Source organism: Macaca thibetana, chromosome 3 (genome assembly GCF_024542745.1).
Source record: "Macaca thibetana thibetana isolate TM-01 chromosome 3, ASM2454274v1, whole genome shotgun sequence".
In the NCBI taxonomy this organism is placed as follows: domain Eukaryota; kingdom Metazoa; phylum Chordata; class Mammalia; order Primates; family Cercopithecidae; genus Macaca; species Macaca thibetana.
The window spans coordinates 162,434,496-162,460,139 of NC_065580.1; the positions used below are offsets into that span (position 1 = coordinate 162,434,496).

The 25,644-nt window shown below is 45.0% G+C and overlaps 3 protein-coding genes across 14 annotated transcripts in view; all 3 read left to right on the forward strand.

Annotated features, from left to right (window-relative positions):
- RCAN1 (regulator of calcineurin 1) overlaps window positions 1-19,735 on the forward strand; it is a 98,477-nt gene extending 78,742 nt beyond the window's left edge. The window contains exons 1-4 of one of the 4 annotated variants that reach the window (XM_050784662.1): window positions 8,584-9,501; window positions 12,451-12,624; window positions 14,494-14,653; window positions 17,970-19,735. In XM_050784662.1, coding sequence (XP_050640619.1) covers window positions 9,415-9,501; window positions 12,451-12,624; window positions 14,494-14,653; window positions 17,970-18,142 — 594 coding nt within the window. In that variant the 5' untranslated portion in view covers window positions 8,584-9,414 and the 3' untranslated portion in view covers window positions 18,143-19,735. Of the gene's footprint in view, window positions 1-8,583; window positions 9,502-12,450; window positions 12,625-14,493 lie in introns of those variants that run through there. The other 3 variants (XM_050784660.1, XM_050784661.1, XM_050784659.1) reach the window with 3 other exon arrangements.
- ATP5PO (ATP synthase peripheral stalk subunit OSCP) overlaps window positions 1-25,644 on the forward strand; it is a 1,173,690-nt gene that overhangs the window by 551,653 nt on the left and 596,393 nt on the right. The gene's annotated exons all lie outside the window — the stretch shown is intronic.
- KCNE1 (potassium voltage-gated channel subfamily E regulatory subunit 1) overlaps window positions 21,140-25,644 on the forward strand; it is a 65,666-nt gene continuing 61,161 nt past the window's right edge. The window contains exons 1-2 of the mRNA XM_050784701.1: window positions 21,140-24,484; window positions 25,205-25,405. The gene's annotated coding sequence lies outside the window, so the exon portion shown is untranslated. The remainder of the gene's footprint in view (window positions 24,485-25,204; window positions 25,406-25,644) is intronic.

Here is a 25,644-nt window from a genome sequence, read left to right on the forward strand (position 1 = left end):
TTTTTCAAAGTATCCGAACCGTGCCTGGGTGAAGTTTAATATCAGTTACTGTGTTTTCTTACAGAAGATTAATACTCATTAAACTTCAAAGTGTTTTTTTATTTTTTTTATTTTTATTTTTATTTTTTTTAGATAGATTATAGGGTATTTATTCACAAATACTGAAGGTGACATTGAACAGAGTCATATCATTCTGACACTAAATTATATTCTTCTCAATTGTCAAAATGCTGTATTTTAAGTTAAACAATGTACCCTAAAACTTAAAGTATAATAAAAAAAAAAAAGAAGAAGAAGTTAGTGGGAATTTTGACCTAATTATCTGTACACTGAAATTAATCTTAAGAAAGCAATAAAACTAGATAAGTAAATTCAATAAATGTACCCTTTAACCAAATTTATTTCTATATATTTTAATGAATTTAGTCATAGAAGTTGGTGACAATTGCTACAATTGTACCTACAGGCCCTTTATTTATAACAATTTAACTGAGAAAAAATGTCAAAGTGTTTTTTTAAATGATTTTATTATTTCAGATTTAGAATTCTTAATTGTTGTTCTCTGTAGTTGGAGAACCAGCACCTCCCTTATTTTCTCCAGGACATTCTGGTTAACACCTTCAAAGCCCATCAAAAAAAAAGGTTATGTGTTTTGCTTTATATTTTCTTTGAAATGTTTGCCCTTCCCTTGGTCAAGTAAATTTTACCAGTAAGAAAGCAATACTAAGAGAAATACACTCTTGAGCCCATCCTGATTTCCCTAAAAGTGAACAAAAATATAAATTCCTTTAACGATATCAAGAAGAATGTTCTTCTGTTATCTTTCTTACACTTGCTTATCATGAAAACGCCTAAAGAAAATTGGGAATTTCATCACACTGTTGCTTAGACACATGGTCTCCAAATGTTTGGGATCATGAACCTCATTGGTAAAAGATTTTTTAGTCCATCTGCCAGTAAAGCATTTTATTTGTAAATTCTATACACATTTTCCTATATGCTGGATACTTTATGAAACATGCCCTAAAGACAGGTCCTTAAGGTGGACATGCATTCAGCTGAATCTGCTCTTCCTCTTGTCATGGAGTTGGTGCTGGAGACCTCTGCAGTGTATCCATTAGAAGAACCCTGAGTCTCTGCAGCATCCATGTGGTCGGGCCTCCCGGTCTCCACGTGATGGTGTGGACCAGTGCCTGGCATCCTGCTAGGCCCCCGCAGCAAGGACATAGGAAGCACATCCGGGAATGTGTCACCCACCGAGCACACATGTGGCCCTCGAGCACAGCGCTTCCCCTGAGGCCTGTGAGAAACGTCATCACAACCCTACACCACCTCCTGTGACCACAATGAATGGCCTGGCCTTTGCTCAAACCAAAGACGAAGGCTGCCCTTCAGTCTGTCACACCAGCAGCCATGGCCTTTTGATGCCCTGGTGAATTCTGGCTCTTGGCTTGCATCAGATGAGCCCCCACTGGTGCAGTTCTCTGAATTTTGGTGTCATTGACTTGCACAAGCTTTTATCTACATCTCTGGGGAGCTGCAGAACAAGCCGTGTTGTCTTCATGAAGCTTTTGTTGTAGTAGGAAGATTGCCAAGTCCCAACATGACTATGATGCCAAGCAGACTATGGTGACAGCGGGAGGTGGGAGTCACCAGGTTAAAGGAGGGAGAGAACACTTAGTCGGGGGAAGCTCCTGGAGGAATGGACTTAATGATGGGCTTTAAAGGATGAATAAGAGTTCAACAGGCAGGGATAAGACAGGGAGGAGCTGGCTGAGGAGCGGTAGAAAGTAGGTACTGCAGAGGGGGTCCCTGGAGGAGATATGGACACATGGCTGGAGAAGAAGGTCCCACTGCCCCACCTGCCCCAGCTGCTTCCTCACAGGCACCTTGCTTCCCCCTTGCCCCTTCACTGTATTCTGAACGCAGACATCAGAGTACTTCTGTAATATGGAAATCACGTCATGACAGACCATGCTAACCTTCTCCTAAACCCCCTTATAGCTCCCACTTCAGTAGAATACAAGCCAGGGTCTCTCCAATGGCTAAAGGTCTCTCTTGTCCTCATTCCCAACCACTTTCTCCGTGACCCTCCTCTGCAGCCACCCTGAGCCTCCTTGCTGGGCTTGCAGCATGCCAGCTTCTCCTGCCTCAGGGCCTCCACACCTACTGTTCCCTGGACCAGAATGCTGTTCCCCAGCATCCCACGGTTCACTCCCCTGCCTGCTTCAGGTCCTCATGCACTCACATGTCCCCTTCTCAAGGATGCCTTCCCTGGCCAGGCTTGCTTTTACCACTTTCCCATCTTGTCTGCCCCTCCACACTGCTCTGTTGCCCACACTCAAGGCTGTCTAAACATACTGTGGATTGTACCCATCTATCTTGTTTTGTGTCTTTTTTCCCCATCTGGAATGTAAGCTCCAAGAGGGCAGGGAGTTTTGTCTGTTTTGTTCATATTTGAATTCCTAGTACCTACAAACAGTGTTTACACGAATGAATAGGCCGGGCGCGGTGGCTCACGCCTGTAATCCCAGCACTTTGGGAGGCCGAGACGGGAGGATCACGAGGTCAGGAGATCAAGACCATCCTGGCTAACACGGTGAAACCCCGTCTCTACTAAAAATACAAAAAACTAGCCGGGCGAGGTGGCGGGCGCCTGTAGTCTCAGCTACTCGGGAGGCTGAGGCCGGAGAATGGCGTGAACCCGGGAGGCAGAGCTTGCAGTGAGCCGAGATCCGGCCACTGCACTCCAGCCTGGGCAACAGAGCGAGACTCCGTCTCAAAACAAACAAACAAACAAACAAACAAATGAATAAATGGAAAGATGCATGAATGAATATGAACCAGAAGGCTCAGGTTCAACTTCAGGAGCAAAGGGAAGTCATTGAAGGTTTGTTTTGTTTAAATATAGCATGTTACCTTTTATTTATTTAAAGTGGGGGAAATAAAATCATAACTGCTTTTATTTGATAAAGAAACCCCAAAATAATAAAAATGAGTTTAAAAAAATACCTAACTAAAAAAATACCTAACCTAATAAAAATGAGTTTAAAAATACCTAACAGGCAGAGTGAGAATGGAGTGGACAGGGACAGAGGTAGGAATAGCTTTCTCAGTGCATCCTATAAGGCTGGGTGCGGTGGCTCACGCCTGTAATCCCAGCCTCCCAAAAAAAAAGAAAAAAGTGTATTTTATTTTTTATCACATGACTGTGTTATCAAATTTTAAAAATATTTATTTAAATGAGACTGATCAGGTGGGCAGTGGGGGTTGGAATTTACAGTGGAGAAGGTAAGATCCAGGAAAACTATCCAAAGTTCTACTCATCTTAGTGGCAGGGTTTACACTTCATTCATCTATTCTTTTCTAGAGTATCTACAGTCATACCTGTCATGTAAAAGGCTATTCAGTATTTGCTGATCAAATGAATGGATATGTGAATGAGATGACATCTGTTGTCAAATGTATGAATGACTCTTGTGTCAAAGGGGAACTAGTTTTTAGCTCTATGTGATCAAAGCAGAACCAGTGGATGACAGTGACAGGAAGAAAGACATCTGTTTGTTTCTTTAGCTGGCATTTTTGAGACAATTTGCACCAGCACCAGGACTATCAAGTGGAGTAAGATGTGGCTCAAGCCATCAGGAGGTTCACAGTTTAGAACCAGAGTGTCATCACATAGGTGGTCACCTGCTGAAGTGAGCACGGTGCTAGAGACAGATGTAGGAAGTTTGGAGAGTGCTGAACAAACTTTGGACAAGGGTGCATGAGTGGGTTTGGGGTGACAAAAATTTTTTGCTTGGCCAAACTTGGGTCAAGTTTCTGAACTTTTTCCTAGGCTCACCTGTGCACTTCCTTACAAAACCCAGTTTTGGCAAAGAATCCCGCAAAGTCAGTTCAGAACCCCCACCCTTCATATCTGATTGGGCTCTTCATCTTCTACCATCCCCCAGGTGATATCTGATCACCTGGGCCTGTCTTCAGGAAGAATCCTATTAGGTCAGTTTAGCCAGAGTCCTCTTTATCCTAAAGCTTCCTCTTCGTAATTTTCCACCACTGACCCTGACACTGCTCCTTGGCCATAAATTCCCACTTGCCATGCTGTATTCGGAGTTGAGCTCAATCTACCCCAGCCCCCAACCCCCACTGTAAGACCTGGTTGCGGTGGTCTCTATACCCATCGTGGCTTTCCTGAATAAAGTCTGCCTTGTCGGGCTTCAGCAGGCATCATTAAATAATATATATTTTTTAACACAGGGGGTCATGGTTCGCTTCCTGGAGAACGACGTGCCTGCGCTCAATCTTAAAATAAAGAAGGAAAGGAAAGGGTAGAAGGAGGAATAATCCAGGGAGAGGGAGAGCAAGAGCAGAGACTCGGGGAAGAGAAGAGGGGAGGTGTGAGGCACATAAGCCATTTGTCTTGGAGGAGCATAAAGATGAGAGCAGCACTTGCAGGATATGTGACAAGAAAGACACAAGACAACCTTGAACAGTCTGCCTGGGCTACAGCAGGAATGGTGCTTATCACTGAAGTTTATACAGCGGGAGAGGAACGTGACCGAACTTGGTCAGTATCAGGGATTTTTATGTGTCAGACTCGCACACTAGGTTGGAGCGGTAAGACACGAGCCAAGCGAGGCCAGTTAGGAGGGTATTACAGTTGCTGAGGGCTGCCTGGAGTGCTATGCAAGGTGAAGGATGGGATAGAGAACCAGAGGACTTTCTGTGGACCTGCGGGGCACATAGGAGGACATTCAAGGTGCCCTGGACCATCCAGAGAGATGGGGAAATAAGCTACAGTACCACAGGACATTGGCACTAGGCGGGCATAGTTCCTTGGAACAAGCGTGGAATCTGCAATCAAAAGCCCAGAGTGAATTCCAGCTCTCCTAAACGTAGTGTGCCACTCTGAACCTCAATATCTTTATCGATGAAATAGGAAATAGAAAGGCAGCTGACATGCTTTAGCCACCACCTGTGTTTCAGGCATTGTGCTAGGCACTTTGCCTCCATCACTAAATCAATCCTCTCCACAACTCTGCATTTGATATTCATCCCTCTTACAAGTTGAGAACAAGTACCCTCTCCGTAGTTAATAATGCCTTTTAGACCGCAAAGTGGTAAAGATGAGGAAGAGAGCAAACCCTTGCGGTTTTGTTTTTGTTTTTGTTTTCTTGTATGGTAACTTAGCCTGAGGAACAATGCTCCACATTCTATAGGGAACAGTTACACATATGAAGTAACAGTAAAACTATTTTACCACTTTGGGAGGTCGAGGCAGGTGGATCACGAGGTCAGGAGTTCGAGACCAGCCTGACCAACATGGTGAAACCCCGTCTCTACTAAAAATACAAAAATTAGCTGGGTGTAATGGCAGATGCCGGTAATCCCAACTACTTGGGAGACTGAGGCAGGAGAATGGCTTGAACCCAGGAGGCAGAGGTTGCAGTGAGCCGAGATCACGCCACGGCACTCCAGCCTGGGCGACAAGAGCAAAACAGTCTCAAAAAACAAAAAAAAAACAAAAAAAAAAAACAAAAAAAAACACACAACGATTTCACTATTGTAGAAGCAGAAAACTGAAATAAAATGTAATTGTTGTCATTTTCATTCACAAGAGAGCCTTTGCAAGTTGCCTCATTTTTTGCTCAGTGTTGGAAGTCAAAACTCAGTTTCTGTCTTTGGTCAGTTCATATTGTAGACAGCTTCACAGGGGGCACATTCTTGGTGCAGTTGTCAGCTCCTTAGAGTTAATAATGGATGTGCTGAAGTCATCCTAATGATGCTTTCAGAATGCTGTAATGGGAATGATGGAATTCATCATAAACCTTAATTTTTCCTCACTGAAAATAGAAACTTCCTAATGGAAACATGCTCTAACTCTTTGGAGCCAGAGGAGGCAAATGCAGGTTAAAGAGACTCATTTATGATTTTTATGGTGTGAATGGAAGAAATGCAAAGCATCTAAAGCTTTGAGTTGACTAAAACATTCATTTACTTTAACTTCTGGGTTCAGTTTTGTCATGTTGAGTGCAGTTTTTAGAATACTTCTCAAGAGCTCTGATGAGACTATATTAGTGCGTTTTCACACTGCTGATAAAGACATACCCAAGACTGGGAAGAAAAAGAGGTTTAATTGGACTTACAGTTCCACATGGCTGGGGAGGCCTCAGAATCATGGCGGGAGGTGAAAGGCACTTCTTACATGGTGGCAGCAAGGGAACATGATGAGAAAGCAAAAGTGAAAACCCCTGATAAACCCATCAGATCTCATGAGACTTATTCACTATCATGAGAATAGCACAGGAAAGACTGACCCCCATGATTCAATTACCTCCCCCTGGATCCCTCCCACAACACGAAGGAATTCTGGGAGATACAATTCAAGTTGAGATTTTGGTGGGGACACAGCCAAACCGTATCAGAGGTCTTGCTGTGGGCACTGCTTTCTTCAGATCACTCACATTCAACCAGCAAGCAAGAATGAGGAATATACTTGCCTCCAAAACCACAAGGAATATACAAGTAGGAAAGTCAGCTTTTTAAATACTTGCTTTGGATCCGTTTTTATTCTCACTGGGGAGAATCACTATTTATAAAGTAAATTGATTTGCATAGGACCTTTAGAAATCCAAGTTCACATATAATAGACATGCAGTCAAAGACAGCCTTTCTTAGCAAGAATTGTCAGATGAGCAGATGAGGAGGCATTGACATGAGCATAAGGCAGTCTTACCTACGGGTACAAGGACAGGTGTCCCAGGAAACCCTGTGCTTTGCCCTTTTGGCCAACCAGAGTGTCCAAGTGCCACCGAGGATTCTTACTACTCAACAAGACACACTTTGGAAACTCAAATCTGCTCCATACCTCTCACATTTTAGCCAAGGAAAACCAAGGTGGCAGATCCTAAGTGCCCTCCCCCTGTTCCAGGTCTCTGGTACAATTTGTGAACCAGTGTTTGTTTGCCAGAGAACATGCATTCCAGCCTCCCTACAAAATGTCAGCCACCATTTTAACCAGCTCTTACTCCTGATCTAAAAATAGAAGTGCTCAAATTTACTAAATTCAATTCAGGTAGATAGAACCGATCAATGCAAAGGCAGACACAGAATTACGTGTTTTGGGACAATCTAGTGAAAGATTTATCATTTCTATGAGCAAAGACAGTTGAACAATCTTCAAATACCTCACTGTTCTTTTTTTTTTTTTTTTTCCATCCATATAACGAAATCAAAATTGTAAATTTGGATGAGCCCACACTGTTGTCTCAGATGAACAGAGATGTTTAAGATTTGCCCACAAAATTGAGCTGGAACTTTGTGTTGTGATTTTAAAGGAAAAAGGAAGACAGTGAAATTAGTCTCTTGCGTCTAAATTAGCCTCTTCTGTCTCTTCTGATTGCCTTTTAATGAAATTTGCCCAGTTGCATGCCAGGAGAAGAGAAAAGGGGGAAACAAGAGTTGGAGATGGGGAGGGAACATCAGAGAAGTTCCAAGCCCCTTGGGAGGTGTGGAATGCGGGACTGTGTCTGCTGCCCCCACCTCTGTTTCCCCTTGGCCTCTCCTGCCCACCACCACAATCTTCATGTGCCTGCTGGACAGACAAAGGCTCCCTGTACTGAAAATGCAGCACTGCAAGCACACACGCTCCCTCTCGAAGCCTCCTCCCGGATGACCACTTCCCCTTGGTGTTTGATGCATGTTGCACTGTTCAGTATTCTACACTTTTTTGGAATACATGCATTTATGTCTTTTCAGGTTGGGAGTTATGGATAATTTGGCAAAGCAGACACCGTAACTGGTTTCTTACATAACTCTACAGTTGGCAGCAAGGCACAGTGCGTTGAAATTAAGCAACATTCACTCATCCAAGAGGACTTTGCTTTTCCTTTTTTGGAAGGCTAAATGCCCTCCTTTATTTTTTCCTCTTGCATGTATTTTAAATTATTGGCTGACTTTAATGATTCTTTGAGGTTAATTTTTAAATGTGAATGGCAGTATTCCATTTAACTTCTGGAAGCTTGAGAGCTGTCCCTGTGTGCCCCTAAATTAGAGAAAGCTTAAATAACTTGAGTGCTTTTAGGTGATAACAAAATTGGAGAGAGTGAGAAGAACATAGGACTCAGGCTGCCTTAGGGATCTAAACTGGTAAAATACTTAGAAACTGGTAAAATTCAAGAGTTGCAACCTTTTGGAAGAATTCGAGTCAGTCTTGCATCCCAGTGCACTTCTCCGAACCAGGCATCTTCCCTGCATCTTCCCTTTCAATTATAGTGTACATTCTTTCCATTTCTTCTTCCTTTCCTTTTTCTTTTAACATTTAGTTTATGAGTCTTTAAGCAGGACCTCTTAACCCATTTATGCCTAGTGATCCATTATTGGAACGCTAAGCATGTGAGAGTTATTTATATCCTACTGCCCAAGGTCATCACCAAGGTCTGATGGCAAAAATTCAAAAAATTGCAACCTCTGGCATAAATGGGTTAATGCTTCTTTGCTCAGTTTCAAAGGCTAGGTTCTCTAAAGTGTTTTTGTATCCTTTGCCAGAATTCAGTAGTGCTTTGAAAATGATCAAAGTGTTGCATATTCCTAGTTCTCAAATTATAATAATAAAGTTTTCAAATGAAAATCCTAGGAGTGTTTTAGGTTCTCTTTGCTCCATTCCACTGTGGGATACAAGTAGAAACTGGGACATTCATCCAATAAAATGTCATCGGAAAAAAAAAAATTTAACTACATTTCAAAATGATTCCTCTTTTTTTCCTTTAAAATTTTTATTGACCAAGACAGATTTCAAAATGTTTTCTCTAATACCCCGAAGTGAAACTTTGATTGAGGTTTTCAGGAAATTCCAGGGATCAAGTATGTCACCCGGACTTTGGTTTCCAGGTTTCCCAAAGCCTTGAAATTTCCCTACAGTCTAATTGCTGTTTACTGCCACAGACCTTCATCCTTTTTCTTTTGTAACATTTTCCATCTTAAGAAGGGTCGTCCCATTCGGCCGAGGAGCGTGTTGTCTGAGTAGCTGAATGGAATTACTACCAGTGGAAACTATGCTGCAAGAGGGGTTGATAAAGCAGCTGCGAAGCAAACCTCAGCTGTTTTTTCCATTCTCCCCAAGCAAAGTTAATTAGCATAGGGAAAATGACTAAGGTGTTGACGTCACCTCTTTCCAGTAGAAACTTACACTTTGTCCCTGTCTGCCTGCAAGCATGCAGGACTTGACTCAGGAATTTGCTGTCCAAACAGGATGCTGTGGAAGCTGCGCTTTTTTTTTTTTCCCAGGGAGTGGGGGCTGGTCCTCACTGCTTTATAAGCACCGGCTCAAGAAGGATCCTACAGCCTCTTGGAAAGGAATCTCACTAGGGGCTTGACTGCGTGGTTCCCTAGCGCTTTCACTGTTAAGAAACCAAGATGCATTTTAGAAACTTTAACTACAGTTTTAGCTCCCTGATTGCCTGTGTGGCAAACAGTGATATCTTCAGCGAAAGTGAAACCAGGGTAAGGCTTCTAATATAACGTGATTTTCTTTAGTTTTCAAAGCATTATGCTAATTGGGACTACTAACTGAAATACTTGGGGGAATGTGGCTCTCTTGTGGGTTTGGGGGTTTTGAAAGAAATCCAAAGTCTTTTGAGCCTTGAAAATCAAAAGCTGTTGCCTGAGGAATTAACTGAGGAAGGAATTTCTAAAGATCTCAATATTTGACAACATCCAGGTCCCTGAACCAACTAACTAGGAAGGTGAGAGCTGGGCATCGTGTGCTTTTCATTCTGTGTATGTTATAAGTGAACTTTTCAGAAACTGGCTGCTTCTGACGGTGAACAGTGTTTTACTTTTACAGCCAGCGTTGCGAATACTTTCGTATCGTCTTAGGAAATAAATGTTATAAAGATATTTGGATGTTTGTAGTAATTACAAGGGCCTGGCCTCAAGCTCCCAGACTTCTCTAATGAGAGAAAATGCAGCCAGAGCAAATAATAAAACTGGAGAAATTAAGTGTGAGATCAGTGTGCCTCCTGCGCAGCAGCTCTCTTTGATAGTGATTAATATAATGATTTTAATCAGTACACTTTTCTTCTTCATTTGACTAAAATGTTAAGTTTTTTTTATCAGCAGCTACCCAGCTATCTAACTGAACTTTAATAATATTGTATAGGAATGAATCCTGTATGTTCTATTTGAGAGGTGGTATTTGTGCATGGTGGTGTTATATGCTGTATACCCAAAGCCATATTGAGACATGCAAAGGTTTCTTTTTTAAAATCAAATGTGAGTCCATAATTGTATGTAAGGCTTATGATCTGGCACCATTGTGTTTGGACTAGATCGCAGAGCACGTTCTATGTTCTTAAAGTCCTGCAAAGTGAGCGCACTTAGCATTAGCCTTATGTGAGTAAAATCACTGTTTTTTTTAAATGAAGTAGAGATGCCATCCAAAAGCTATAATAACTGGATATCAGTTATTGGAACAAATAAGATTCATTTATAAGAGAATGGCATCATAGTCATCTAGATTTTAAAGATAATGTGAGTTCTCTTTTGTTCTAGTCCTAAGCCCCGAACCTGTATTCTAAAAATATTCTTCAAAGTCATCTCTCCCAAATTCTGAATCATAACTTCAAAACTAAACAGTGGGTCACAGTGCCTGTTGATGAGGTCAACATTCCAAATGTACGAAGACACAGTTTTGCCAGAAACTTGCCGGTGCTCAAGAGAGGTGGGGAAGAGAGTGAGAGGCGGCCAGATGAACTCCACTGTCCGCCAGCTCCACGTGCCTCTGCAGGATCCGTTGTGGGAAAGTCTCAGAAATCTTCATAAACTGAACAAAAAGACAGGGAATGCAAGGAGAGCAAGGTCGTAGGTTGTTCCGACTGCCCCTTAACAACATGCCTGGGAGGGACCGGCTACCCTGTTCCTTCCTACCCGCAGCCCCAGCCCCAAGTGGAGCAGGCACCATCCACCCATGCCTCCCCGCGCTTGCCAGCAGTGAACATTCCTGAAGACACTCTCCTCTCTTATCCCGAATTCTCGCTCCCACTGCAGAAACACTGCCTTCCATAGGTTCTCCAAGGTACTCGGTGAGCTCTGCTCGCGCTGCCTACCATCCACGCCCCGTGCCATCGCCTTCTTCCTGGCCAGTCCCTTCTGCCTTTCACACAGGCTCCCACAAACTGTCCTAAGTGTTTTTACCTGGTAAAAAGATTCACAAAACCCGGCAACTAGAAGCCCATTCAGTCTTCCTTGGAGCTTTGACTGTCCACCAGTTAAACTCCCTCTCCGAGGAGTTGCGGTGGCCCCCAGCTGCCCCCACTGACATCCACACTCCAGGACCCAGCCCAGGGGGCTCTCCCCTGGGCAACCTGAGCTTGGAATACCCCACCTCGGGCTTTGCATTCTAAGAGCTCATGACATCTCCTAATTCTCACTAGCCCTATGGCACCAGAGCGAGGTGTGCATAGACATGAAAGCCAGGATGCCGAAAACGGTCCATTTGCAGAACATTAATTTTTAAACCAGTATCATTTTAGAGAGTTAAAAAGTAACAGACTTGAGATAAAAGCGATCGTGGAAGTTTTAAAAATCTACTGATTTTAAGAAATGCAAAACTTTCTTTCAACTTTGTTATTTTTCAAGTATTTCTTTTTTTCAAATTAGCTGCAGTGTTTTTAAGCCTTAAAGAAATACTTCATATATACAACATTGCCCTGAGCTGAATGGCGGGGTTGGAGTTGGCTAGCCGGGAAAGGCTATAGGACAGAGAAATATGGGGGGGTAAGCAGGGGAAGGTCATAGGACAGAGAAACATGGGGAACAAATTACCAAACTGTACCTCCCTGGAAAATGCTCATTCTACTTTTTTAAAAAGTTTGTTACCCTAAATACTGTCTATGTATTGGCAATTGTTCTGCTGATTAGATGAATGTAGTAAATCATACCTTCTTGCCTTCTTGTAAAATATCTGCATTAGGACTAAAAGGCCATAGTCCCCTAAGAGGGGAAAGGCTTTTCTCTAAGAAGTTAGGAGTTCTTGAAAGGATTGATGATCCACTTCCTCAGTAAGAAATGTATTGAGGAGGCCAGGCACAGTGGCTCATGCCTGTAATCCCAGCACTTTGGGAGGCCGAGGTGGGCGGATCACCTGAGGTCGGGAGTTCAAGACCAGCCTGACCAACATGACAAACCTTGTCTCTACTAAAAATACAAAAATTGGCCAGGTGTGCTGGCAGGCACCTGTAACCCTAGCTACTCTGCAGGCTGAGGCAGGAGAATCACTTGAACCTGGGAGGCAGAGGTTGCAGTGAGCCAAGACTGCGCCACTGCACTCCAGCCTGGGTGACACAGCAAGATTCTGTCTCAAAAAAAAAAAAAAAATGTAATGACATCATCTAGTCAAGGGTCATATGCAGGTAAATTTCAACTCCTTTTATTTTTATTGTTATTTTTCAGGCCAAATTTGAGTCCCTCTTTAGGACGTATGACAAGGATATCACCTTTCAGTATTTTAAGAGCTTCAAACGAGTCAGAATAAACTTCAGCAACCCCTTCTCCGCAGCAGATGCCAGGCTCCAGCTGCATAAGACTGAGTTTCTGGGAAAGGAAATGAAGTTATATTTTGCTCAGGTGAGTTGGGTTCGTTGCTATGCATGCTTCTCCCTCCTCCCTCACTCCCTTTTATAAAGCATCTTGTATGTCGCTTATGTTATATGCTGACCGGAAACTCTAAGACTTCATCTTAGATGAAGAGAAAGGCAAAATTCCTAATCGGAATGTTCAGTGCCTCACTTGTTTTAAGAAGATATCAAGGTGCGTTTGAAAGCAACGTTAGAAATCGCCCCTGACCTTCCTGGGTTGATAATGATGGGGGAAAGAAAGCCTTCCCTGTTCACTGGGGAGCTTACAGGGTGCAGCAGGGTGGGCGTGGCTATGCAAATACCCTAAGATTTGGGCAGCAGGTTTCCATGGATTTGCTCTAGGGTTGGAGCTAACGACCCACTCCAGACTGAGCAGACCAGAGTGGTTCCCAGCTCATGTGATGCTGGGGGCACTCAGCAGAGAAAGAGGAGTCTGCAGAAGATGCCTGCAAATCAGCCCAGGACTGCTAGGTCTGGCTTGAAAGGAAAACAGGGGATAACCAGACTGGGCGCAGATGCTAAGAAACCCTCCAGTTGGCAAGGTTCCCAGCTGCAGGGTACCCACGGTAGGGAGAGGGGTAGCTGGGGTTGGGCTTGCTTCTTCTCCTGCCCACTACCATTTCGACCCTCCTCTGGGGAACTTAGGACAGGTGACCCACCTTCAAGGCAGCTCCCAGAGTTCCATCTGCTGTCCTTAGGGGCTGACAGATTGTCAGGGAAGAGGAAAGGAGCTTCTAGAATGCGGCTCCTCAGTAAAGCGAGTCCCCCTCAGGCTCTGAGCACCCCCCGCCCTCCCCCCGCACACACATACCTTGCTGGGGTGGGAGAGGACCCTGTCCAGAGGCTTCCCACAGAGGGAGGAAGCTCATCCGACTCCATGCCAGAGAGTCAAAGTGTCTTTTCTTCCCCAAAGTGAGGACAGGGAACTTGCTGGGCCCTTCAAATATAAATAAAGCATTTGGGATCCCCGCTGCACCCCTGACCTTTCTGCCCTGGGAGGCATAGGCTGAGCTTTGACCTTGGGTGCCTAGGGCTTCCTCTGTGAGTATACTCTTTTCTGCACTGGATGAGATTTTATGCAAATAATTACTTATTACTCCTCTGACCTTTTCTGATTGTAAAACAATGCATATTCGTTGTGAAAAGTTGGGGAGGGCAATCTGGAAGTGCAGAGAAAACCTACGCCGCGCAGCTTGTGATGTGTGTAAGAGCTCTCTGGACAGCCCTCTCATCACGGGTCAGCATTTCTAAAACCAAACTAGGAGCATAGGGTATCGTTCCTTATTGTTAGTTTTTAAAGTCTTCTGGGAGGTGGCTTTTTTTTTTCTGGCATCTGATCTGGAGTCCCCAGGAGGGAGTCACAGGGCCGCCGCTGGGTGGGGAACCCTAGGGGCAGATGGAGCCCTGGCTCCCTGTCCCTGAGAAGCTGTGTCCTCTCAGAACTGTCGCTTAGGCTTTGGACTTTCAGAGTGTGCCTCTGTGGTGTGAGGAGCGGGGAGAAATTGATTCCAAGAGCCCTCCTGACCTCAGTGACAGTGACTTTAATTTTCCACGTATACTAAAGTCACCTCTGCTGATCTTCTGTCCATCTAGGTCAAGCATAATTATTTGCAGTCCCTGTGCCTGTGACTCCCACAGCCCTGGGAGGGGGCTGTCATCCTATCTGCGCCATAAGCAGAGTTCAGATGTCCTTTTGCCCTCCCCGTTACAGACCATCTTACAATTGGTCCTGGAATCACACCTGTCCAGACTCCTGGACGTTGACCCGCCCATCTCCTAGAAGCTGGCATTAGGTGCTGTTGCCTCACTGCAGTTCTTCCCTGGCAACAACTGACCTGTGCTTGTTTTCTCTCCTCAGACCTTACACATAGGAAGCTCACACCTGGCTCCGCCAAATCCAGACAAGCAGTTTCTGATCTCCCCTCCTGCCTCTCCGCCGGTGGGATGGAAACAAGTGGAAGATGCGACCCCAGTCATAAACTATGATCTCTTATATGCCATCTCCAAGCTGGGGCCAGGTGAGCAGGGCCCTCGGGTGGGAGGGAGGCAGGGGGAGACACAGCTGCTCCCCTGGACTGGGGAGCAGTACCCCCACTACCCCTGTAGCTCTCGTAAGCCCATGCAGGCGTGTTTTGTGAGCTTCTCTGTATTCTTCTGTACCACGGTCCCTTGTGCTGGGAGCATGCCTGCCTCTTGGTGCCACCTGCAATGTTAGACTGGGGCTGATTGTGGGGACCCTGCATGATGCCCCCCAACCCCCCACAGTGTCCCAGGAATCCATTCTTGTGTCCACTGAGCACAGCCTGCCTGGGAGACCTGAGCCCCGGCCCCAGGTCCTGTCGCTCCAGATAGGGATAAGTGATTGGACTTTGGAAAGGGAAAATCGATGCCCCCTTTAAGAAATGTTATTTTTAATCAAGGTAAATTCACCCTTTCCTGTGATTCTCACCTGGCCTTCTTAAAGGAAAAGGGAAGGAGAACCATAGGCCATGGTGAGGGAAGGGCCACGGCCAGGCTGCCCTACCCCAGGGCCCGTGGGCTGGTCCCCTACAGGGCTTGCCAAAGAAAGAGGAGGTTCCTGTCCTCTGGAGGGACAAAAGTGTGAGCACTGTGGGGAGGGGGTAGGTTCCTCAGGCTGTTTGTCCAAAATGTGGGCCTTACCTGGTGGACTTGCAAGCAGTAGATGAGATCATCGAGTGAAAGGCGCTTCAATCAGCGCTTGGCTCACAGTGTTCAATGCAGGTTTTTTGAAAACCATAAAATGTTGGTGGTTCCTGCCCTGTCCACTAGGGTTTGGGTGAGGAGGCAGGTGTGAGGGAGAGTCCTGGGGTGAAGAGGTTTGAGCCTTCTCCTGCTCTGTCCGTGGAGCAAGTCGAATAAATGCTGAGACCATCAGCTCCTCGTTTCTCCTTGACCAGCAATCTGATGTTCCCTTGGGTTGAGGGTTTTGTTTTCTTGGACCATCAGCAGTTTCATATTGAAAAGATTACAGTTCTGAAAACATTGCCCAAACGGAAATTCCCTCTGTGGGATAAAGCAAGAGTCACATTACTTACTGCTAATTGTGGCGTGAAGGTCAAGATCCGAAATGGCCATCCTGAGGAAGTGTGTGCTCCCCCTACGGCAGCTCCTGGCCAGGGGGCATGAGCATGGCTGAGGGTGTGGCGTCTTCCCCTAGGTTAGGGATGGGAGGAAACAGGGTCTCCACTTGCAAAGAGGTTTTGTCAACGGTTCCAGAGGCAAATGCTGTTAATAAAAATTCTTCATACTCCAGAATCTACCACTTCCTTCACCGAGGGCTTATTGGAGAAGGCTTTTTAGGAAATAGATGTAATAAAATCAGTTTGTCCTTGGTTCACTTAATAGTGAGCTTGAGTGAGATTTCATATTTCACCTGTGCTTTTCAACCAACAGGATTGCGGAGATTTTGCAAATTATGGTCCTAAACCCTGAGCTTTCTGGATTTTGGCTGATTAGTAGGTAGATAAGAGACTTGCAAAGAGGTAGATTTGTAAGAGGCTCTTAACCAACATTTTCAGCAATCCATCTGACCTCCCATGCCTGAATTCTGTCTTTCAGAGAGCTGAAGCTCCTTTACCTTTTTCAGTGCAGTTATAATAACATTTCAGTCCCACATGTGATAGAGAAAAGACCACCATCTTCCTTATAAGTAAAAGTATCTTCCAAGTTTAGAGGAATAACCAGTGTGGCTGGAGGTAGGAAGCTCTGCTGGGCCACTCTTGCCCGGTGGAAATCAGTCATGTGATGGGCACACAGTGGTTGATGAGGTGCCTCCTCGCTTAGCCGAACTGCAAATAAATCCCAAGCACAGGCCAGGCCGGGTGGCTCACGCCTGTAATCCCAGCACTTTGGAAGGCTGAGGCAGGCGGATCACAAGGTCAGGAGATCAAGACCATCCTGGCCAACATGGTGAAACCCTGTCTCTACTAAAAATACAAAAATTAGCTGAGTATGGTGTCATGCACCTGTAGTCCCAGCTACTTGGACCTGTAGTCCCAGCTACTTGGGAGGCTGAGGCAGGAGAATCACCTGAACCCAGGAGGCGGAGGTTGCAGTGAGCTGAGATCTTGTTACTGCACTCCAGCGTGGGCAACAGAGCGAGATTCTGTCTCCAAAAAAAAAAAAAAAAAAAACAAAGAAAGAAAGAGAGAGAGAAAGAAAGAGAGAGAGAGAAGAAAAGAAAAGAAAAGAGAAATCCCAAGCACAAAGCCCTGAAGGAAAACTCACCATGAGGCCACACCCTGTGGGTGTAGCAGGTTGAAGCAAACCTCCTGCCCCTGTTTCAGATCCCTGCCCAGCATCACACCAGTAACAATGGAGCCTCAATTCTTACACATCTTTCTAGGTGACATGGGTTGGACAAGCATGTGGTGAGCCGGGTTCTCAGTGCCTCGGGCATTCACTCATGCTGTTAGCTCCATGAAGTCAATACCTTTACCATCTCCTTTACTGGGAAGGGAACTGAGGTGCACAGGGAAGCAGAATAAAGTGCCTATGAGCCCTGGGTACTAAGGAGCCAGGCTCAGAGCTACCTTCACAAGCACCAGAGATGCACACTCTTCTTGTGGCCAGAGCAGCACCCCAACGGGAGGCCCCAGCCCCTTCATTCTACATTGCCGGGTTTTTCAGTTGCAGAAAGGTCACCCTACCCTTGCTGGATCAGAGTGACCTGAAATTGGCCAACCTGGTAGAACTCAGGCTGACACAGAACAGCAGGGCACTCCTGGTCCCGGGGATTAGAAGTTGTTCTAAGGAAAGGATGCCGAGGTCAAAAACGTTCCCAGAGCGCCTGGCTCCATGCAGCCACCCCTGCGCCTGCTGCAGGGCCTCCCGTGACTCCCTTCCTGGGCGTGCACTGCAACCCTCCAACAGGAGCCCCACGAGGGAGGCCCAGGATTCTGTTTCCAAATGCGCTTCTTCATCCATCTTTTTCCTGAACCGAAGTTTCTCACGTTCACACTTGAGGAAATGCTGACGGAAGGGGAGTTCTCTGGGTAGTTTAGATGTCTGGTGGACACGCGAAGTGTAACTAGAAAATGCGAAGTATAACTAGAAAAATTCCTTCTATACTTTTCATGTGCCTGGACTCCCAGAATGTTTGACTAAAAACAGAGCCATGCACAGTGGAAATACCTCTTTTTCTGAATGAGCTAGCAAAGATTTACAAACCCAAAATATATCTGGCTGTGTCTCTCAGCCCAATCGAATGGTCACGAGCAGCTGGCCCAGCAGAGCCCTGAATGCTCTTTTATGTTTGCCTTTTGACTCCCAAGGACTTGTCGGAGTGACCCTGCAATTATTTTCTTTCCTTAGGGGAAAAGTATGAATTGCACGCAGCGACTGACACCACTCCCAGCGTGGTGGTCCACGTATGTGAGAGTGATCAAGAGAAGGAGGAAGAAGAGGAAATGGAAAGAATGAAGAGACCCAAGCCAAAAATTATCCAGACCAGGAGGCCGGAGTACACGCCGATCCACCTCAGCTGAACTGGCACGCGACGAGGACGCATTCCAAATCATACTCACGGGAGGAATCTTTTACTGTGGAGGTGGCTGGTCACGACTTCTTCGGAGGTGGCAGCCAAGATCGGGGTGGCAGAAATCCCAGTTCATGTTGCTCAGAAGAGAATCAAGGCCATGTCCCCTTGTTCTAATGCTGCACACCAGTTACGTTCATGGCACCCGGGAATGACTTGGGCCAATCACTGAGTTTGTGGTGATCGCACAAGGACATTTGGGACTGTCTTGAGAAAACCGATAATGATAGTGTTTTGTACTTGTTCTTTTCTGGTAGGTTCTGTCTGTGCCAAGGGCAGGTTGATCAGTGGGCTCAGGAGTTTTCTGTTTCTAAGCAGCCTGCAGGGCCACTCTCTACTGGTAGGAAGAGGTACCACAGGAAGCCGCCTAGTGCAGAGAGGTTGTGAAAACAGCAGCAATGCAATGTGGAAATTGTAGCGTTTCCTTTCTTCCCTCATGTTCTCATGTTTGTGCATGTATATTACTGATTTTCAAGACTAACCTCTGTTCGTATATAAAGTTAAACCATTGTTGTTTTACTTATTTTGGGAAGCCAGGAAAGCGTTTGGAAAATGTATCACCTTTCCCAGATTCTAGGATTCTTGACTCTCTTTGCAACAGCACTCGCTTGCAGAACTCTCCTGGAATACATTCACTCGGCATCCTCAACTGTGCAACGTATAACTTGTGCTTTTGCAAAAGAAGTTGATCTGAAATTCCTCTGTAGAGTTTAGCTTATACAATTCACAGAATAGCAGTTTCACTGCCAACTTTTAGTGGGTGAGAAATTTTAGTTGAGGTGTTTGGGGTTGGACCTCAGTTTCTGTTATTTCTTTTATGTGGTGGTTTCTATACATGAATCATAGCCAAAAACTTTTTGGGAAACTGTTGGCTGAGATAGTTGGTTTTTTACCCCACGAAGACATCAAGATACACTTGTAAATAAAGCTGATAGCATATATTCATGCCTGTTGTACACTTGGGTGAAAAGTATGGCGGTGGGAGACTAAGATATATTAACCTACCTGTGAATCGTATGTTGTAGAAAAAGCTGTTCCCATGTCTAACAGGACTTGAATTCAAAGCATGTCAAGTGGATAGTAGATCTGTGGCGATATGAGAGGGATGCAGTGCCTTTCCCCGTTAATTCCTGATGGAATTGTTATACTAGGTTAACATTTGTAATTTTTTTCTAGTTGTAATGTGTATGTCTGGTAAATAGGGATTATATTTTGGCCTTACAATACCATAACAAAGTTTGTCATTTTGAAATACCTAATGCCAAGTAACAATGCATGCTTTGGCAATTTGGAAGATGGTTTTTTCTTTGAGAAGCCAATATGTTTGCATTAAATGCTTTGATTGTTCATATCAAGAAATCGATTGAACGTTCTCAAACCCTGTTTACGGTACTTGGTAAAAGGGAGCCTGTTTGGGAGAGACCATTGCATCGCTGTCCAAGTGTTTCTAGTTAAGTGCTTTTAAACTGGAGAGGCTAACCTCAAAATATTTTTTTTAACTGCATTCTATAATAAATGGGCACAGTATGCTCCTTACAGAAAAGTTGTCATTTTATTTCTAGAATAAATCTGTGAACCTTTTAAATTCTGCAGTTTAAAAGGCTTTTAAACCTTTTTAAACATTTTAAATTCAGGAGGACACATGCCTTTGTCAATTTGAGCTTAGAAACTGCTGATTCTGTGCTGTGGTTCACAGAGGGTCCACCACACTAAGAATGCGTCACTTGCAAAAGAAGAAAATGGATAAAACTGAAATCAGAACTTTGAGTATTTCCTTTGTACAGGTAGATGCTACTATGATGAAACCTCTGTTCATCAGCACCTCCACAAAACAGCAATCGTTTTAGTCATTTGAAGAGCTTCTTTTCTATTAGAAAAGATGTCCATGGAAGATGCTAAGTTATAAAAGCCAGTTCTCTTCGGAAGATACATCTGTAAGCCTTCTGTTTAATCTCTGGCAGCTTTTTCCCTGAAACTCTCCTTTCAAATGGTGGTGACCTTCCTGGGAAGCCCACAAAGGCCTAAGTAACCCAGTGTTTATTTGCCAAAATCTAGGAAATGACATTAATCCTGACCGTCATTAGCATTAGGCATTTATCTATGAAAAGTCACATGCTACCTTTTTTTCCCTTTCTTGAGAACCATCATCCTGTCATTTCCAAGAGCATTTGTACATTTTCAAGCCATATATGTTCAAGGTTTAATCGTGCTGGAAAATCCACACTTCAATCAAGTTGGTCAAATCTGATTATTGGACAGATTCAGGCATTGACCCCCTCTAAGGACAGGCAGGAAATATTTCCAAATAGAGACTCTCAGCAGGTCCCCTTAGATAAAGGAGGGAAAAATCAGCCATCCCACTGCCAGTGAAGCCAATAGACCTTAGAATTGAAACACAAGTCAAGGAACAGGCTCACTCAGGACACCCTATTTCTTTTGAGTTGTTCTGTGGCAGCCTCAGCTGAAATTGTAAAACCAATAATGCATGAAGTTTCTGGTTCCCAGGCTGGTAGACCTGAAAGTCATTGAATCATGAATGTGCCTAGGACCCATGCATTGCTTTGTAGGAGAGGGGTTCAGTAAAATGTGAAACGACCGACATTCAACAGGCAGAATCATGCAGGATGCACACGTGGCCATTGATTGAAAGTGTTTCTTCGGCCGGGTGCGGTGGCTCAAGTCTGTAATCCCAGCACTTTGGGAGGCCGAGACGGGCGGATCATGAGATCAGGAGATCGAGACCATCCTGGCTAACACGGTGAAACCCTGTCTCTACTAAAAAATACAAAAAACTAGCCGGGCGAAGTGGCGGGCGCCTGTAGTCCCAGCTACTAGGGAGGCTGAGGCAGGAGAATGGCGTGTACCCGGGAGGCGGAGCTTGCAGTGAGCTGAGATCCGGCCACTGCACTCCAGCCTGGGCGACAGAGCATGACTCCGTCTCAAAAAAAAAAAAAAAAAAAAAGAAAGTGTTTCTTCAACAGGCTTTGATAGAATATTACTAATGTGATGGGAAACAGCTTAGGGCCATGCAAGAAAAGAAAGTCAGCCCCTGGAAACGAGTGACTAAATCAAAGCGAAGGGCAGTAGATGGAGAGGGGCCCAGCAATTCACGGAGCAATTCAGATGCAGGCTATAAACATTGATTTCAAGTCAGCAGGCATTTAGGATTTTACATTTCCAGAATATTGTGTGTGAATTGCTGCCCACAGGAGATTTGGGTTTTCAGAGCGCTTTAATTTTATGTGAAATGTACAGAACTCACTACAAAGTAAATCGATTTTCTCATACGTTAAATTGCAGGAGATTAAAAGCACTCTATGGACATGTTATGACCAAAAGTCATAAAAAGCCGAAGTCTGTCACACTTCACAGTGCCCGCAGAACCCGCGGAAAGTGTGCCTGGGTACCATAGGTGCATATCCAGTAACATTCACCCAAAGGTCAGCAACTCAGGTGGAAACCGCATACATAATTACCCTAAAAATTATTCAGGAAGAAGGTCCACTACAAGTAACAAGTACTCTTCCCTCCTGCTTCTCTGGCCTCTTGATTCTAAAGTAGAACATGGAGGAAACTTTTCAAGTATATCAGCAATCCTTAATTCACATCTGAAATTCTCACTCCGTGACTCACCAAAAGTTACACGGCAATCAGGTAGATGGATTTGCTTCTCACATACCTCATTTTCTTCCACAATCCTTCCCTGCTGTTCGTGAAATGTCATTTCAATCATAGCTATGTTTATGAAAGACGGAAATTATTCACAAGTGATTGAGGTACGCTGCCTGGGCCCACCGTTTCTCCTCCTTTCAGGATTCTGATGAGGGACTTGGTGACCCTTCTACACAGCGAACGAGTGCCAAGTAGATGCAGTGGCCACTGCTCAAATCCCTCTTTCAAGAGTGTCAGGGCCTTCCTGGCTGACATTTGTACTCTGGCAGCGCAGAATTTTCAGTGTTTTTAACTTACCGTGTTATCTCTTTTCTCCGCCTAGAAAATTATCTCACTGTCCCAGACCGGCCCTGCTAACCCCACAATGAGGCCCACGATGTCCTGCTCCCCCTGTTCAAATTACCAGCAGCTACCTCTGTGCCAGCCACAGAACACGTTTCGAGGGGCTGATTTTCTTTCCTTGCATGGCCCTAAGCTGTTTCTCATCAGATTAGTCATATATTCTATCAAAACCCATTGAAGAAACGCTTTCAATCAGTGGCAAAGCATGCATTCTGCACATTTCTGCCTGTTCAATGTCGGTCGTTTCACATTTTACTGAACCCCTCTCCTACAAAACAATGTGTGGGTCCTGGGTATGTTCATGACGCAGTGACTTTCAAACCCATCAGCCTGGGAACCCAGAAACTTTGTGCATTATTGGTTTCACAATAAGCGTTATTGAAATGATTGACTCTTTAATATTTCTCCTGCAGGTGTCCATTAGGAATGTCTCTTCCCCCTGAGAATCACTGCCAGTTACTCCCGCTGGGTCTCCCATCATGCCCCCTTCTTTTCCATTGTATGGCATATTTTCTTTTTTATCATAATTGTTAAGTTGTTTGTCTTCCCTGTTGAGGCATAATTTGGGTAGAAGTGGGATTCCTGGTAGCCAGTGACTCATAGTAGACATTCAACATGCAAGTGGATTGGATAGATGGAAGGATAGATGGAAAGACAGACAGACGGATGGATGGATGGATGGATGGGGATTTGGGAGGAAGAGGAGTGAGCAGGCACCGAAAAGAATAGATGAATAATGAGGCTTGTTCCCTCTCCCTAGTCAGAAGGGCCAGTAAGCAGCTTAGAGCTTTAATCCCACAAATTGTCAGGCAGCTGGTGCAAGAGCAGTGAAAGAGAGAGAGAGAGAGAGAGAGAGAGAGAGAGAGAGAGACCCTGTGGTAGGTTACGGTCATCAGTGAGAAAGAAAAAAAAAACCTTTGTTTCAAAACTCTCCTCAAAACAGATGATTGACTGGAGGGTGTGGCACAAAGGAACTTGTCAGGTGACGGAGACATTCTGTGTCTGGACAGAGCGATGCAGGAAGCTGGGTAAAGACACCGTCATGGTAACAGCTGTATATATCTGTTGAAAACTCATCAAACTTATAATAATTAGAAAGGGTACATTTTGCTTCATGTAAAGTATGCCTCAATAAAGTGTATTTGATTTTAAAATCAGGATAAAGGAAAAAAACATTTATCCTGGATAATAGGCAGGAATTGGGGAGAAGGTCTTAATTGTCATTATATCGTTTTTAAAACATTTTTCAAATGTGTAATGCTTTGATGACATTCTTAAGACACATTATACAGCAAGGCAAAGCAGCATCCCAAATGAGAGAATGAACATTCTAATAAATATTTTCTGTAAGACACTGATATGTCTATGACTATTTGCTAAATTTAAAAATCAACTTGGACCATATTTACTCCCTTAAAGTCTAATAGACGACTAATTTCTTATGTGTTCAGAACCAATATGTTGCTACTTTAAGAACGGCATACATAGGTACGCTCGGCCCTCTGTGTCTAAGGCTTCTGCATCTGTGGATTCAACCAACCATGGACTGAAAATATTCCAAAAATAAAATAAAATTAATGAAACAACAATAAAAATAAAACAAATAAAAAATGCCGGGTAGCAACTACTTACAAAACATTTACAGAGTATTAAGTGTTAGAAGTAATCAAGAGATTATTTAAATCACCATCTATGATTGGCTGATATGCCTAGGTTATGTGCAAATACTGTGCCACTATATATAAAGAACTTGAACACTCACAAATTTTGGTATCTGCAGGGGATTCTGGAACCAACCCCCATGGATACCAAGAGATGACTATATATAAAATACTGAAAGAGGCATGGAGAGTGATTTTCAGGCCTCTACCTAAAGCCCTGGATATTAGAAATTACTGAATTTCTTCTCAAGAAGGAAATTACGCCATACACCAGTGTTGCCACACACCCAGAGAACAAGATGACCCGACGCCCCAGCCTGGTCATGCCACATGAGCTGAGCAGTGGGTGGGCCACTGAGCCAGTGACAGAAATCACAAATTACAAAACATCAGAGTACTTTCTGGAAATAAGTCTTCCTCTCCAGGGAGCAACACATTTGACACTTGACGGGGATACACTACCGGATGCTCCAAGGGTAATGGTTCTCAAGAAGGCAGAAGCGATGGTGACCAACAGACCTCCTTAAAGGCTCAGACGCTGGAGACCTTCCTACTCCTCTCGACCATGCTAGGATGACTACAGCAGAGTCCCTGAGTCCTTTGATGCAAGGGTCCAGGTGAGTTCGAAGGAGAGCCGTACAAGGCCGGGCAGACAGACCCATGGTGATGGCTGTCCACGCTGTTCAAGGGAATTCTAGATTCAGGCCATGTGGCAAGGTCACCTTGAGGGACATGCTTTGCTGTAAGCGCAGCTCAAGTGTGTCTGAACCCTCCTCACTTCTTCCAACTGCAGAAGCACATGGACAAGGGGGAGAAAGGGTTTTCCGCCTCCTAAGATGAGGGCAGCGTGGTGAAGAGCCTCATCATGCCCCACCCAGGTCCCGTGTGCAGGGCAGGGCAGTGCCTGTTTAGCAGGCCAGACCTCAAACTGCTGCTCTGTAAGATGTCAGGGCCTCACACGCAGGCTCCTATCAGCTGGCTGTCTTGGCAAGAGGGCCCTGGTACAGCACTGTCTTCATCAGAGAAAATCACACCCTGCATAATTTGTAACAGACAGAAATGCATTTGGCTCATGGTTCTGGAGACTGGGAAGCCCAGGATTAAGGGGCCACATCTGGCAAAGGCCTTCTTGCCACGACAGGGTGGACAGCATCACATGGTTGTGGAAGGAGGGGTTGGGGGAGAGGGGAGAGAGAGAGAGAGAGAGAGAGAACAAGAGAGAGAGAATCCATTCATAAGGGTGGAGCCCTTATGACTAAACATGTCCCATTAGGTCCCACCTCCCAACACTGTTGCTTTGGGGATTAAGTTTCCAACAGGTTTTTTTCAAACCTTAGCAACCACCAAACAGACAAACCCTTCGGCCTGTCCTGGAGGGCGTTGAGTGGCATGGCCTGGAGCTCACCCAGGGGAACCATGCTCAGGAGGAGGAGACCAGAAGTTCTGAGAAGTTCCTAAGACCACCTGAAGAGAAGGAGCCTGCTGCTAATGGTGTGGACACCGCAGTGTGCTTGAGGAGCCTTCAGAAACGAGAACGGGTAGGAAAAGGGGGTTGCACAGACCCTTTCCTCAGTTAGGCACCCTCTGCTCCCACTCTCATGCCCACCCTGACATCGGGCTAAAGGGGAGGCACTCATCCACTGACAGGCACCAGGCTCTCCTGGGCCTGGCACACCCTGGCCTTGTACACCCACTCTCCACACCTCTGCCCCCACCCTCCCAGGGGCAGGGCAGGGCTCCCCTGCAGAGACACAGGGCAAAGAGGGAGAGAGAAGGC